The sequence below is a fragment of the Glycine soja genome, chromosome 17 (assembly GCF_004193775.1).
Source record: "Glycine soja cultivar W05 chromosome 17, ASM419377v2, whole genome shotgun sequence".
Lineage (NCBI taxonomy): Eukaryota > Viridiplantae > Streptophyta > Magnoliopsida > Fabales > Fabaceae > Glycine > Glycine soja.
In genome coordinates this window covers 37,424,399-37,440,178 of record NC_041018.1, presented here as the reverse complement: position 1 = coordinate 37,440,178, position 15,780 = coordinate 37,424,399, and the positions used below count along the sequence as shown (strand labels likewise).

General features: G+C 33.4%; 2 protein-coding genes across 2 annotated transcripts; one reads left to right on the top strand and one right to left on the bottom strand.

Annotated features, from left to right (window-relative positions):
• The first annotated feature begins 7,422 nt into the window (after window positions 1-7,422).
• LOC114392766 (E3 ubiquitin-protein ligase AIP2-like) lies at window positions 7,423-10,476 on the top strand. The gene is made up of 5 exons (XM_028353989.1): window positions 7,423-7,710; window positions 8,594-8,819; window positions 8,968-9,170; window positions 9,836-10,051; window positions 10,196-10,476. The coding sequence occupies exons 1-5, from the start codon at window positions 7,564-7,566 to the stop codon at window positions 10,343-10,345; spliced, it is 942 nt and encodes a 313-aa protein (XP_028209790.1). The 5' UTR covers window positions 7,423-7,563; the 3' UTR covers window positions 10,346-10,476.
• An 818-nt stretch (window positions 10,477-11,294) lies between these two features.
• Window positions 11,295-15,585, bottom strand: LOC114392764 (RNA demethylase ALKBH9B-like). The gene is made up of 6 exons (XM_028353988.1): window positions 15,277-15,585; window positions 14,701-15,177; window positions 13,171-13,253; window positions 12,733-13,043; window positions 12,507-12,578; window positions 11,295-12,420 (listed from the first exon to the last, which is right to left on the bottom strand). The coding sequence occupies exons 1-6, from the start codon at window positions 15,485-15,487 to the stop codon at window positions 12,012-12,014; spliced, it is 1,563 nt and encodes a 520-aa protein (XP_028209789.1). The 5' UTR covers window positions 15,488-15,585; the 3' UTR covers window positions 11,295-12,011.
• Window positions 15,586-15,780: the final 195 nt, after the last annotated feature.

Here is a 15,780-nt window from a genome sequence, read left to right as displayed (position 1 = left end):
GTGTTCAAAATATTTTTTTTCCTGTTTAAAGTACTATTTAAAACACTTTGAGATAAAAAAATAAATTAAATACATTTTGTAAATATTAAAATAAAATAAAAATTATAGGGACAAAAATAAAAAATGTCAAATTACATGAATAAAATTGTATTTAAGTTTTTTATTTGATAATAAAAAACAAGTGTGTTAATGATACATTTCAAGGTAGAGAAATGCCTATGGATATTTCGGAATTCAGATACTCTTCCTTTCAATTTTCATGTGCTACTTCAGAATATTGGTATTGCTGTTGCTATCCTTTATAAAGGGTGCTTTTTAGTGTCATCTCACTATCTGCTGCACTCTTTTAAGTTTTTGACGATTGAAATGAAAAATGTAACTACATCTGATAATGTTGAAATAAAGTTAATGTAAATTCATTTTGCTATGTTGATGCATTAAACGCCACACTTTTCTTTTTTTTGAAGAATCTACCTTACGTTGTGCCTCCACCTATGTCTCTCTCCATGCTATAACATCTTACACGTTGCACAATAGCATCTCATGTATGCTACCTGTTGGTTAAATTGAAAAATCGAGATGATATTGGATAAATCTGAAGTCGTGTATAACACTTTCAGATTGAATCAAATTTCGGGGTTCAACCAAAATTGTTCAATCGGATAAAATCAGAAGATTATAATTCAAGAGCTTTGTTTTGGTCTTGCATGTTTTGTCACACGTTATGCTTTCTGAACCAGAATGATTATTTATGATCAAAGAATAGGTGGTTTTTGGCAGTTGATGGAAGTTTTTTTCCTTTAAAAAACTGTCGTTGATGAAAGTTTTAGTAACTTCCATGTAACTTCCAACCGTTGATGGAAGTTTTAGTAATTTCCATGTAACTTCCAAAATTTGCCTAAACCGAACATCTCGTTATTACATTAAAACAAGCGTGCACTCTTATTTTAACATAATAAAGAGATCAATTACACTAAAATGTCCAACAAACCTCCCCCATTTTAGTGTAATTACCGATCAAATCACCAAAGTCATAACATACAACAAACTACTGCATAGATGAAATATCGTGATGATTGAATTTCATCTTAGAAAATTACACGTTTCAAATATTCGAATATCAGGGTTTCACTAAGGATTGAACCCTTTCTATTCATAATGAATACATTAAGATAATCTGCACAATAGTTTATAACATTACTCTTGCTCAACACTAGTTTACTAGCCTGTGTCCCTATCCTTCATAAGCATATCAAAGCCAAGTCCCAGCTTCTTGAAGCGGCTAAACTTCATGCTTATATAGGTAGTCTTTTTCTTTCTTGCACCTGCAAATGCAATTTTTCAAAAGAACCATTGAGAAGTTATACTTCAACCTCCTTAACTTACAGAACCGAACACATTCCTTTTGGGATACTTTCGATAATGTATTCCAATCTCTACATGTTAAGCTTTCCACATTGAATTCAGCACCTAATGTCATATTAGATGGGAATTGAGTATCTTAACATAAGAGATTTCATATGGACTTTAATCCTAATCCCAAAGCCGACCTTTTCACGAGATCTCTACTTAACCCTTTGGTTAAATGATCGACCAAATTATGCTGAGTTCTCACAAACTCCACTGATATCACACCATGCATGATTAACTCCCAAACCATGTTGTGTCTAACACCCAAGTGTCTAGACTTTCCATTATACACTTGACTATATGCCTTAGCCAAAGTTCATATGGGGTAACCTTATTCCTTTTGTTAGGAATTCGGTTCAACAAGTAACAGGCTGTCAACATAGCCTCACCCCAAAATCCTTCACTTAAACCCGAATAGGATAACATGGAATTCACCATTTCTTTCAAGGTTCTATTCTTCTTTTCGGCTACACCATTCTGTTGTGGTGTATAGGGAGTTGTAGTTTGATGTATTATTCCAATAGATTGAAAATAAACCGGATCATAATACTCACCTCCCCTATTCGTACGAAGAGTTTTGATTAGCCCATTTTGATGAAGTTCTACCTCTTTCTTATAAATTTTAAATTTATCAAGAGCTTCATCTTTTGTATTTAATAAATATACATAACAATACCTTGATGCATCATCAATAAAAGTAACAAGGTATTTTTTATGACGTAATGATGGAGTAGCATGCAAATCACACAAATCACTATGAATAAGGTCTAAGACTTTAGTCTCACTTTTAACATCCTTAAAAGGTTTCCTAGTGATCTTGGTCAACATGCAAGTTTTGCATTTTTCAATGTTCATATCAAAAGGAGGAATCATACTTGTTTTTGACATATCTTTTAATCTTTTGTAATGAACATGTCCTAATCTAGCATGCCAAATTTCTGATTTTGTCATATTAGTTATAGAACTACACGAGGCCATACAAACAGATTCATGAACAAAAGGAACATCAATGTTTAATTTAAACATTCCATTACAACGATAACCAAATCCAACAAATGAACCATGTCTTGACAAGATGTACTTTTCACTTTCAAGTACTTGCTTGAAACCACAATTATTTAAAACCATACCAGACAATAAATTCTTACGAATACCAGGTACAAATAAGACATTATCCAAATACAAACTTTTTCCGGAAGTAAAAACTAAATTCACACAACCTAATCCTAGGATTGGTTCAGTTGCAACATTGTCCATCTTCACAATAGAGTCATCATCGATTGGTCTAAATTCCTTGAACCAATGACGATCTTTGCACACATGGCTTGTTGCTCCCGAATCAAACCACCAAGCAACGTCATCATCCTGCACATAGTATACATCAGATATTAGTGATACATAATTTGAATTCGTATTCGAATTAAAATTATTCACTACAATCTGACCATGTTGCTTTTCAGGATCATTAGACCCACTTGGACCAGCCTTGTTCTTTCCTTTGAACACACGGCAATCCCTCTTTAAATGACCAGGTTTCCCACACTTCCAACATGACAATTTTGTCTGTTTGTTTGGACCTTTGATCTTATTCCCTTGAAATTTTCGTTTGTTACCTTTAGCATTGTAATTTTGCTTAACTGTTCCACTTTCCTCTACCATATTAACGAAAGAGGAACCTGCTACGTTTTTATCATTGACTTTGTCAATTTCCTGAGCCCTCAGCAACTCTCAATCATGAAATGACTACCGAGTTGAACCAGAGTCAACTCTTCCTTCTTATGTTTCAAGGTATGCTTGAAGTCTTTCCAAGAAGAAGGAAGTTTATCAATTATAGATGAAACCGCAATGGATTCATCCATTTTCAAATCATGTTGAGTAAACTGACCCAAAATCCGCAGCAGTTCATTATATTGTTCCATAACAGGCCTCGAATCAATCATTTTGTAATTAAAGAAATTACTAACTAAGAATTTGTTACTTGAGGCATCTTATGCCATATACTTGGATTCAAGAGAGTCCCATAATTCCTTAGCAGACTCAACATTTTGATAAATATCAAAGAGAGAGTCAGACATACCGTTCAGAATGTGTCCACGACTCGTCGTTCTCCCATTTCGAATGCTTCCTTGTTCGATCCAGAGTTTCGTCTTCCATATACACCGGCATCAGTGTACTCAGCACATACACCACATTCAATGTTGTCAAGAGAAAGTGCATCTTTTTCTGCCATCGTTTGAAATTCTGCCCTTCAAACTTGTCCAACTTCGCAAACTTGCTTGTCATCTTCGAACTATCGTTCGTCATCTCGAAAAATTTGATTCAATCTTTTGTTGGTTAAATTGAAAAATCGAGATGATACTGGATAAATCTGAAGTCGTGTATAACACTTTCAGATTGAATCAAATTTCGGGGTTCAACCAAAATTGTTCAATCGGATAAAATCAGAAAATTATAATTCAAGAGTTTTGTTTTGGTCTTGCATGTTTTGTTACACGTTATGCTTTCTGAACCAGAATGATTATTTATGATCAAAGAACATGTGATTTTTGGCAGTTGATGGAAGTTTTTTTCCTTTTAAAAACTGTCGTTGATGGAAGTTTTAGTAACTTCCATGTAACTTCCAACCGTTGATGGAAGTTTTAGTAACTTCCATGTAACTTCCAAAATTTGCCTAAACCGAACATCTCGTTATTACATTAAAACAAGTGTGTACTCTTATTTTAACATAATAAAGAGATCAATTACACTAAAATATCCAACACTACCTCTTATCCCTGTTGCACAATAGTTAATTAACAATTTCCAACATATTCACATAAATGTTTCACAATGTTTTTTAGTGAATCATTAATTTAGTTGTTGAAACTGTAATGATTAGTTAAACTAATCCTTAAAATTAATAAAATTATAAAATGGATAAATTACCAATCATTTTAGTTCTTAATATTTTGTAATGATTCTCTCAAAAAAATAATTGCAATGATTAGTTTAATTAGTCGTTGAATTTTTTTTTTATATAAAAAAATAACTTTGAAATTGTAAATCATAAATCATAAATCAATCTAGCTCCTTTGTTATTAGCTTGTGTAATCTAACATCGTTAAAAAGACTGAATTGGTATATTAAATGTTCAGTGGCACACATATGTGGTTGTAACGTTACAACGATGAAAACGAAATATTAATAAAATAATAATTGATTTTTTTTATCCATTTCATATGTCTTTATTTTTTCTCCTCCCATTAGTTTTCAAATCTACCTAAAAAAGAAACCACCAGTGACTCCTAAAATAAAGGTGTGAAATATGCACATTTAAAAAAAGGGGTCTCAACCATTTTAACATCATTTAATTATGCATGATTCACACAATTTGATTTTAAGGATTACTGTGGTGACATTTAAGGAGAAAATATATTATTCTACCAATATTTCAATCATTTTCATCTTATGATATGACAAACACGTATGTATGTCTAATCTAACTACAACTAATGCACTTAATGTGTCAATTAAATATTTTTAATGACTTTAGATGATACCAACTAATAATAGACAAACTAAATTAATTAGTGATTAATAATTTCATAGATAGTTTTATCATTTTTTATAATTTAAAGAATCAATTAGATTGATTTTATAAATGAGTAAATCATCACTTTCATTCTTGAAGGTGTTAGACGTGGTCATTGGTCCCTATAAGATAGAAATGAATAATAAGAACTCCTCATAATAATTTATTCTTATTTAAAACTGAAAAATGTTTGTGAAAATTTATAGCTTTATTTTATTTCTTTATTGCTATTATAATGTCATGTTTATTTTTTCTATTGTTTCATTCATTAAGCTTAATTGGTAGAAATTAGTAAGTATTATGCGAGTTTTTGAGAGAACTATACTCTTATTTATTGAATACTATTTGTGTTGATTTTTGATCTCTAGTCCCTTATGTTTCTTTGGTGTCTATGTGTGGATAGAATCTTTGAAGAACTCTTAATTGATCCATGGAAGATTTTTAGAGTATTATGCTCACACAACATAGATTTCCCTTTTTTTATAGGCAAATGTTTTTACCTATTAGTTTTTGTTAGAGATGTACAAAGTAACCTTCTAGTGATGTTGAAATCATGCATAGGATCATTCACCCAAGTTACAATCGGTGTCACGATGGAAACGACACAAACATATTTAACAATGGAGTCGCCACCAATATTTTATCTAAGAGAAAAATATTGAAAAATCTTTCAAAAATGGTTTTTCAAATCAAAGATAGATTTGAGAGTCGATTACGTGTAAGAAAGGTATTAGCATCCTACAATGTCTATTAAGATGGTACCTATAAATAATTGTGCAACATCACGTAACTTTATAAATATTTATTTTACCCCAATAAAAGAAATATATATTTTTAATATTTAATTATTATTATTTTTTTGTATTTCTTATTCAAAAGAATTTCTTTAAGAAAATGTTTGCATAAGGATTTAATCTAGCAAATGACTAGTCATTAAACTCTCAGACCAACATTAAAGATGAAATTGTTATTCAATTAATGTCATCAATTGTTGCATATTCAAATGAAATTTATTTTTTCAAAAAAATAAATTATAAAAAGAAAATAACTCTATGCGCAAAAGTTTAGATAACAAATAACTATTTTATGAACTTTCATAATTTAAGTAACATTAACGGTAAAATTGTTTCTCAATTAATACCACAAACCATTGCATGAGTTAAAATAATTATTTTTATTTGATATCACAAATATTATAAATAATATGAATTAATCAAAAGACACAAAATCATAATCTCTTTTATTTGGCAATGAACTAACGAAACATAATATGGTTGCATCCTAGATGCTAACCTTACCTAAGGTATTACACATACACAAAAATCCAAATGAAACAATGTACAATTTTGATCCTTTCTTTAATATTTCATAAATAAGCAAACTAAAAACCAAAGCAAAACACCTAAACATTGAGATCCTGAATAAGCAACATGTCATGCACATATCAAAGCACCAAATAGAACAAGTATAAAAAAAGAATAAAAGAGAGAAAAAAAATTTACAACCAAAGCTAGCCTTCCTAATATCCTATTTATTGCTTCTATGTCCACAAATAAATAGTGTCACATTACACCTGTTGACCCAGGTCATGTTACAAATAAAAAAGATGAATTGAATAATGGTAAGAAAAACTAATGTTAAACACAAAACTTTGATTGCTGAAACGCAAGCTTGATAAAATTAAAGAAAAATAGAGTGAGAGAATTGTGTATCTTATATTCATCAACAAATGTCAATGCACATTTTTATTTCTATGTATTACAAAAAAAAAAAAGGAGAAAAAAAATGAAATGATGCAAAACCTCTTGGCTTTTCACTTATATATGGAGTTTTGCCCTGTGTAACAAGTATGCGCAAAAGTAATTTTTGCTTCGTTCATTAGACTATTTTTTCTCTATTCCTTTTTCTGAGTGTTAGTGGGTCTTTTTTAGAATCCAATTGTCACATCTTTTGTAATATTTTAAATACTTTTCATTTAAAAAATAAAAATAGGCTTCGATAAATTGGGTTGTGTTGTGAATGTCTCGACAAAAAAACATGATTCAAGAGAGTTTTACATTGTTAGTTCGATTGTTAATTATTCACTTTTAAAATATAAAAATAATTTAATTAAAATATACCATGTAAATAGTTATTATAATGTAATTTAATTACAAATTAACATATATGATATTTTTTTATAATTATTTAAAAATTATAATTAAAATGTTGATTAATTAATAATATAATTTTTTTATAATGAAGATACATAAAAATTAAACTGTATATACTTTAAGAATTATTACAAACTAATAAACTTTGCTTCAAATGACGTGGAAGAAAACAATTGGGAGATTAACTCTGATTCCAGTAGGCACCTTCGTAGGCGATCACCCCTCCTGGTTTCCCCTTGCAGAAGAAAAACGATTTCCCATGGAAGGATATAAAAAAAAATATATATACATATACATCAAAACACGCAGAAGAAGAAGAACCTTACAAAGGGCTTTTGAATTTTCGTGTTTTGATCAGAATCAGAGGAAAAAATCACATAATTTCGAATTCAAAATTTGAATTTTCGTGTATAAAACGAAGAGAAGAGAATGGAATCGGAGGATTTGGTGAAGCAGGAATTGGAGGAATTGCAGAAACAATTGGGGAAGAAGCTAAAATTTGAAGCCTCTATTTCGTCTCTAAAATCTCTTCTCCAACGCACTTACCCATCAGCTTCCCCAGCGCTTCGCAAATCCGTATGCTATTTCCCTTTCTTTTCTCTATTTATATTCCAATTCCAATTTCTCATTATAATTTGGAACTAAACCCTAGTTCCTTTTCCTCTGTTTCGTTTAGTTTGGTTCCAAAGAATTGATTTTTGATTTGCTTGGATTGATAAATATGGTTGTGCATGTAATAATAATTTATAAAATAGATTGTTTGGTGAACTTAGCTCATATGGTTATTGTGGCAATCATTGATTCAACTGAAAATTCTGTAGGTCATGTTTACGAACTTATGAACACTTTGAAGTCTTCTAGCTGCATTTTATTTTTTATTTTGGAATGCCAATACAAATTGGAATATCACAATATTTAGATAAATTGTTGTATTTGATTGTAGCTACGTCAAGGTTTTGAAAAACAGTCTGCGACTGCAAGGTTTTTAGGGTGTCTGCAATTGCGTTGCGGCCTTCTCAATTGCATTTGTCTGATATTGTCTGCAATATGATAGATTGTGACTCACAATCTATCATTTTGCAGAAAATTTGTGACAAAATTGCAAGCAAGACTGTAACCCACAATTTAAAACCTTGTTAGAAGTTGACTCGTACTCATTTTTAAAACATGGTTTCTCTCTTATGATTTAGAATTTTTATATTGTTAATTTTAAATCAATTTATATGGTGTATTATAGTTGTGTAGTGTCTTCGTGATTTTAAAAATTTCTAGTATGTGTGGTATTGCATTTGTGTCATGTATTGTATCTGTGCTTTCTTGGTAGGCTTGTGGCAGGTGTGACCTTTGAATAGGTCAACCTTTCCTTTTTCTCAACTTTGATGTAAAAGAAAATGTTAGTTATTGTTTGCTGAAAAGCTAAAAGCTAGGAAATTGACTGTGTTGTTGCTGGTGGTGGCAGTTTTATTTGGTTATATGCCGAGTTGCTACTGTGTTGAAGACCAGGTATACAGCACCAGGTTTCTGGAATGCTGGACTGGGCCTTTTTGAGCAGGCTCATTTGCTTGTTTCTGAACCTTCTGAGAAGGAGAAGTTGAAGGCTTGCATTGCTCAGGCCAGGGAACATTTGCATCTAGAAGATAACCCATCACAAGCTTTACAACCTTCAGATAATCAGGCAAACAGAGGTGATTTTATTTTCAGAATAATTGCTTTTTTTCCTTTCCTTTCCTTCTTAGTTTTAGTTTTTTCATGTTTATGTGTTGTGCATATCCTTCAGAGGTTTTGAAATCATTGACCTTTGTCTTGTGTTTATCACATTTTGCCATGTTTCAGGATATCTTTTTGAGGGGCACCTTACGGTTGATCCTGAGCCACCACAGCCTCAATGGTTGGTGCAGTCAAACCTCTTGACAACAGCTGCTACACTCTTTGCTGCTGAATCCTCTCAAGCTCCAGCAGCAAATGAAACCACTCAAGAGGATGCCGCAAATATGCTTCAAGATCTTCTAAATAGATTGGAAGAAGTTGTGCCCTTGGTATTTTATTAAAAAAAAATCATGTGCTTCTGATTTCCATCATTTATCACAGTTTCAATTTTACACTCTTAAATATCATAATGGCTTTGAATTTCTAGGTCTAGTTTCTGAAGTTGGATAATTTCCAAGAGAGAGGTATAATGTGGCTTAGTCAATGTTTGAACTGAGCATAACTACATAAGAAAACCACGCTATTGTAGATTCATTTGAGATCATTGACAAATTGTCTAGGCTCTACTTGGAACTTGAGTATACCTAGTTGACTTTGAGCAAGAATTTCTTCAGGTTAAATTTAACAAACCAAGCTACTTGAATTTGGTTCAATAGAATACTTTTTCACAACAGGTTAAGGAATCAATGCTGACAGCCTAGGAATCAAGTCAACTTCTTTTTAAATCCTTATACATACTGTCTCTTGTTGCAGCCACTTTAGTGGATCTGTTATTGTCTTATTGATATTAACGCATCATTTGAAGGGTAACTTGATACAAACAACTTACTCAATTCAACTCATTTTGTTAATTCGTTGGTCATATTGTAGCTCTTTTGAACTTGCTTTTTGATTGATATATATTTTGTCTATTATGAGCAGAGCCATTCCATTGTTACACTTTGCACGGTTCACTCAAGGGAGACTTGCTTTAATTTTTATTTTTTTTGGTTAGATGGTGGATGGAGGTCCTGTAGCCCCAAAAGCACCTCCTGCCAGTAAAGAGGTTGTGGCAAATCTTCCGGTCATTACTCTCACAGAGGAAATCCTGGCTAATTTGGGGAAAGATGCAGAGTGTGCTATTTGCAGGGAGAACTTGGTTTTAAATGACAAAATGCAAGAGTTGCCATGCAAGCACACATTCCACCCACCATGTCTAAAGCCATGGCTGGTATTGTCCCTAACTCCACAGATCTATTGGAAATTTTATGTTCTTCTTTTGATATCAACTTCATGCATTTTATTCTATGGAATTCTTTTAAGAAATGACATGATTAGATATAAGGTGTGTTCAATTTTATCCTTTATGTGGCAGGATGAGCACAATTCTTGTCCCATCTGTCGGCATGAGCTGCAAACTGATGATCATGCCTATGAGAGCTGGAAGGAGCGTGAAAAGGAAGCTGAAGAAGAGAGGAAAGGTGCTGAAAATGCAATTCGAGGTGGTGAATACATGTATGTTTAAATGACCATTCAATGTATGGTTTAATAATATGGTTGTTCGTGTAACAATGGATTTGAAATCTTCATCTGGTGAATAGTTGTGTATTCTTTATTGTTTCATGTTATGGAGATATCTCAAATTTTTAGGGATGCTCAAGGGTTTAACAATAGTTCATAAAATGCAATCAATTTACCATTTTGGTGATAACTTTTTAGGTTATAACTATCCACTTAAAGTTAAAATATAAAATTGTAATTATACGTCGAAAACCTATCAATGGAGAGAGGTAAACATGACACTGAAAGCTTAAGGATATTTTTGGAAAAATTTAACAATTTCTTATATTTGGATAGACGAATAATAATATATTTGGCAATTTTACTAAACAACCAGTTAACCAATAAGGTCGCAGGTGATTAACACTAGCCAATAGTCATTGAATTATTTTTCTGTACAATGAATTAGTTTTCTTTAAGATTAAAATGCATGCCACGTGAAACTAATTTGAGTTGTTATCAAAAGCGGCCTCAAACTTGTCTATGGTTTCATGTGCTTAAATAAGGATACATAAAAGAACTGAAAATAAATAAAATGAGTAAAGAATATTCAATAGTGCATGTACAGAAATAGGAAGATGCTAGTTTATATGCTGTAATGTAAAGAAAGCATATAAAAGAAATCAAAGAATTCTGACATTTTATTGAAAGATTTTACCAAAAAATATTGTATTGTTAGATGAGGATATTTGGCTGTTAGTTTTAACTTGTATAAAATTTAATTCGTCATTTTATTTTCTATTCCTATAAAATTATCCAAATAAGCTCAAAGTGTGTGGTGTTAGCTAGCATTCCTATAAGACGGTGTCAGAATGTTCAGCCATTGAAAATGTTAATGCAACCTTGCCGTAAAAGTTCCACATCATCTCAAACGAACTACACTACAAACAAACGTAAACCTGCTTAATTTTGGATAAGAAAAACTATTAGCATATTATACCAAAACCTTCATAAAACAATCGAAATTAATGTGGTGAACATCCACCAAAGTATACTGTATAAGTACAAATGTAGAACCTCTCACTCACATGTCAAGAAAAAGACTAGCAAAAAACAAAACTATCTCATTTGATGTATTTAACAGCACTCTTCAACCAATCTTTTCATAAGCAAGCAAATTCGAAGTAATTTGATCCAGCTGCTGCAAGTCTAAACCCAGCAAATCTAGCAATGCTGAATGCTTGACCTCACAATGCAACCATTATACCTCAACAATGAACATTTTCTATTTAGTCATCAGTACTGTATAAAGAGTATGAAGTTTAAAAATATGTCAAAATGCCTTATACCCAGCCACATTTTAGCATGGCACCTAAAAAAAACAGATGAATCACAACTTCTCACCAAATTGCAACCATTATTGACTCGAAAGTACACTCAAATATACACTAGCGCCTGAGGCTTAGGAAACAAATTTACCAATGCAGCACCCCAACTGACCAACTTGTGCATACACTGATAATAAAATTGCTGCTGTGTAAAGCTTTCCCAGAAACCAAAGTGAAAATACCTCCATAACAAACTTGTTGATATGTAAAGGATTTCATGAACAAAACCAACACATGGTTGTTAATTAAGATCAAAAAACTGTGAACCAACAGGAACCTTGGATCCTAATAATACGGCATCTGTTAACTACCAGGCTTCCTACTCCACCTATTTGCAGATCTTGAGGAACTTAGATTCGAGTCATGGGGCTCCGAGAACCTATCATTTCTAGATGCAGATCTTGGTGAACTTACATTCGAGTCACGGGGCTCCGAGAACCTATCATTTCTAGATGCAGATCTTGATGAACTTAGATTTGAGTCACGGGGCTCTGAGAACCTATCATTTCTAGTTGCAGATCCCAATGCATCATTCCTGCCACCTCCTCTCCTGACTTTATGTCTGTTTGTGTGACGACTAGGTCTGTGCCCACTTGATTTCTTTTCCTGCTCAACTTCATAGGCCAATGGTTGGATCCCCTGAAGATCGGGTTCTGGAACATACCCAAATGGCCGCCTGGCCACATCCATTCTTCTAAATGTGATCGATATCCTAGTAAAAGTTTAAACAAAAAAATACAGATCAATAATACGAGATTTGATTAAAAACCACAGATAGAATATCAAACCGGTTAATACCTTTTTGTAGGAACTGCAGGCACACAATGTTTAGCTACATCAGCCCCATTTCCATTCAAGACAAGTACAGATCTGGAGAAAAAAGACTAGGTATAAGATTCTGATCTATAAAAGTAAGAAAATTGATGAAGAATTCAATCTAACTAGATATAAGGACATGTAATAATAGTTGAGAATTTTAAACAAATAAGAGAGTACAGCGGATAAATCCAGATTGAATACTTACCCCATAGGTAACGGAATAGCAATTGAGCCATCAAATTCACCAGGGCCTACAATCTTTAAGTTTGATCCAAAAACTATATTGCACTCACTAAGAAATGAGACAGTGCAAAACGGTCGAACAAAGTCATGATTATCTATATGTGGAGGTATACAGTCCCCTTCTTCATAGATATTAACAATGCAACTATCTGGCACACAAGTAGGAGGGAGTACATGCCACTTGACCAGACGTCGAATGATGACCTTGAAAAGATCAGGTATAGGATCAACCATTCCATTCGTAAGAATACCAGGTGGGTTACCATCTCTATCCTGTAATCAGAAAGTTAATTTTAAGGGCTAAATCACTTTATCAAACTCATCAACGATTATACTGCGCTCCCAAGCATTAAGTTACTCTATTTCCAAAATGTAAAAGCAAGATGAGAAATAGACGTACTGCATAATTGTAACAGCACCCAAATTGGATGGTTTGGCGTCCCTTGCCCCTCATCCACTTCTGGGGAGCTGAAAACGTCCGCTCTGTAAAAGAGAAGAATTAACATCATACAGTCCGTCAGAAATAACACCCCCAAACAAATTTACTAAAAAGTCAATAAGTTATAGACAATTGGGGTGGAAAAAAAATATTATTTTCGGTATATTAACATGTATAGTTAGCATATGCATATGCATTGAGTCCACAGGATGTTACTGACTTTCAGTTAATGACTTTCGGCTAAATAGTCAATGTTTTCTTATTTTTCAATTACTAAATAAGAAATGCTTTCGGTTACTTAAATAGTCCAATGTTAACGACTTTCTTCAGCGAGACACGTTTTTTTCATGCATCTTGCCTCAAGGTATTAAAAACCTCTAGCACCAGACTTTTCACCTTTGACTATTTTGCCCATGCCAATCACAAACATGTATGTATCCATGGCAATAGTTTAAATTTCTATCTCAGTCGAATTAAGAAGACAATATTTAACAAATAAGGTAATCTAGATTATGATTCAAAATACGAACTAGCAATACAAAAAGAATTACATAGGGATGTTTGATAAATCAGTAGCAATTATATCGCTAAAATAATATTAATAGAATAAATGACACAACAGAACAAACATGGTATGGATAATTTGTAGTATCATATACAACAGGATAGGAAGACACTCATCATTAAAATAAATCTACAACGAGTTGCAGTTTTGATCATCATATTCATGATATTACTTTACAGTGTACACCAGTCAGCAGCTGAGCATAGGCACACTATAAATCATCTGATTAGATTTATATTTCATATTAGTAGTGAACATACAATTCGATCCTTGAAAGATGTTAGTGTTGCTTTAGTCCCCAAGAAGTTTCTGTTTATACAAATTGGTCCCCAAAGTTCTCAACTTGATAAGAAAAAAAAATCACCCCACTTAAGTTGTTAGCTTGCTAACAAGTTCACCCTTCTTAGAACAATTAAAATTGCAGGACTAAAGCAACACAAGCAATACATGCCAAATTGTATAATTTACAATTTTCACTAAATTCATAGCACAAGAAGCCATACGCAGTAACTGCAATTTTGGACACGCACACTTAATCGTACTAGGTCTACGTTATTTCCTTCCTTTATTCCGTGCACGATAACGACAATTTAGTTTAAACCTAAGGCATGTAGTCAAAGGTTCGGTCCTCAGGTCCGTGTGTATGGAATACAGATCTTCTAGGAGTGATAATCGTCTTAAACAAATCTCAGTACCTCACGAAATTACTCTACGACTCTAAGCTGAAGGATACCCTGGTTTCAGCCCAAATAAAACCTAAGACCTCATACAAACTATCCAAACTTCCCAAACACATAACTTTCTTCTCCAACAATTGTAAATTCATTGAACAACAACAATATCAAAACATGGATGAAATTCAGTCCAAGATCAGTTCTTGCATCATTAGATAACCACAAAATAGATATTGAGTTGAGATAACAAACCTTTCAATTCTCCCTTTTTCCCCATCTCCTGCAACGAGGCGACATAATTAACAATCCTCTTCTGTTCAGCAGCACTGAAAATCCCAGTGTGCAGTTCAAGCCCTTCGAGAATGTTCACAAGCTTCCCATGAACCCTCTCAAAGCAGATAAAGTCCTTCTTTCGCCTCACATTCATGAACCTAATGTACTCCCTCTGTTCCCTCGGCAGAGTAGGCTTCTCAACCTTGGCAACATCAGAGGAAGCATTCGAATCACCCATAACAACATTCCCACCATTGTTGTTGTTGTCTTCTTCTACGCCAAACTCGTCGTCTTCTTGGGCCATGTCGGCCCAAGACATTCTCTGGCTCGGAGTCTCCACATTGGAAGAATTCACCTCCGCCCCGTCCTTCCAACTCCCGAGAGAATGGTTGTCGCAGTTATCTTCGACGTCCATGTCGTTTTGGTCATTGGGGGTGTCATCTTGAGGCGCTTCACCTGAAACAAAAAGGAACGAAACGGTGTGAGAAGAAAAGCGTTTATTATACCCAGATGAAAAAAAACGAGAATTTCGAAGGAAAGTGAAGGTTTTGCGACCTGGGTCGATGGAGCGGACGCGATCGGAGAGGAATATAGTGCATCGAGTGCAGAGATCTCGTGAGAGGAAAGGGAGCCACGTGGCGAGAAACTCCGAAGCGGTTCGGAGATCCGAGGTGGTGTAGTTGAGGAGGAAAGGGTCGGTGGTGGTGGTGGTGGTGTTGGAACCATTGTTGTTGGGTTGAGGTTGTTGGTGGTGGTGTTGTTCCATGGCGCACTGAGTCAACTCGGAGACACGAGAGACGCAGAGAGGAAGTAGAGACCGCACAAGAAGTAGAGAAGAGACTATACTTTGCTTTAAAAAGTTTATGGTCTTCAAAATATATTTATAATTCGTTTTTCAAGATTACTTCCAAAATAAATCATAAATCATCCGTTACATAGTAGTATACTTTTTATTTGGGGAAAGTAATTTCTAGGATAGGATAGGATTGGATTTGACTGACAGAAGTGAATACATTAAAAGTCTTAAAGATATAAAAGATTTCCCCCAATATTATAAAT

Coding starts and splice junctions, on each gene's coding strand:
- LOC114392766 (XM_028353989.1), top strand. CDS start 7,564: ATGGAATCGGAGGATTTGGTGAAGCAGGAATTGGAGGAATTGCAGAAA. Junction 7,711..8,593: donor CCCCAGCGCTTCGCAAATCC/GTATGCTATTTC, acceptor TGGTGGTGGCAG/TTTTATTTGGTTATATGCCG. Junction 8,820..8,967: donor AGATAATCAGGCAAACAGAG/GTGATTTTATTT, acceptor GCCATGTTTCAG/GATATCTTTTTGAGGGGCAC.
- LOC114392764 (XM_028353988.1), bottom strand. CDS start 15,487: ATGGAACAACACCACCACCAACAACCTCAACCCAACAACAATGGTTCC. Junction 15,178..15,276: donor CGTCCGCTCCATCGACCCAG/GTCGCAAAACCT, acceptor TTTTTGTTTCAG/GTGAAGCGCCTCAAGATGAC. Junction 12,421..12,506: donor CCTGCAGTTCCTACAAAAAG/GTATTAACCGGT, acceptor AACTTTTACTAG/GATATCGATCACATTTAGAA.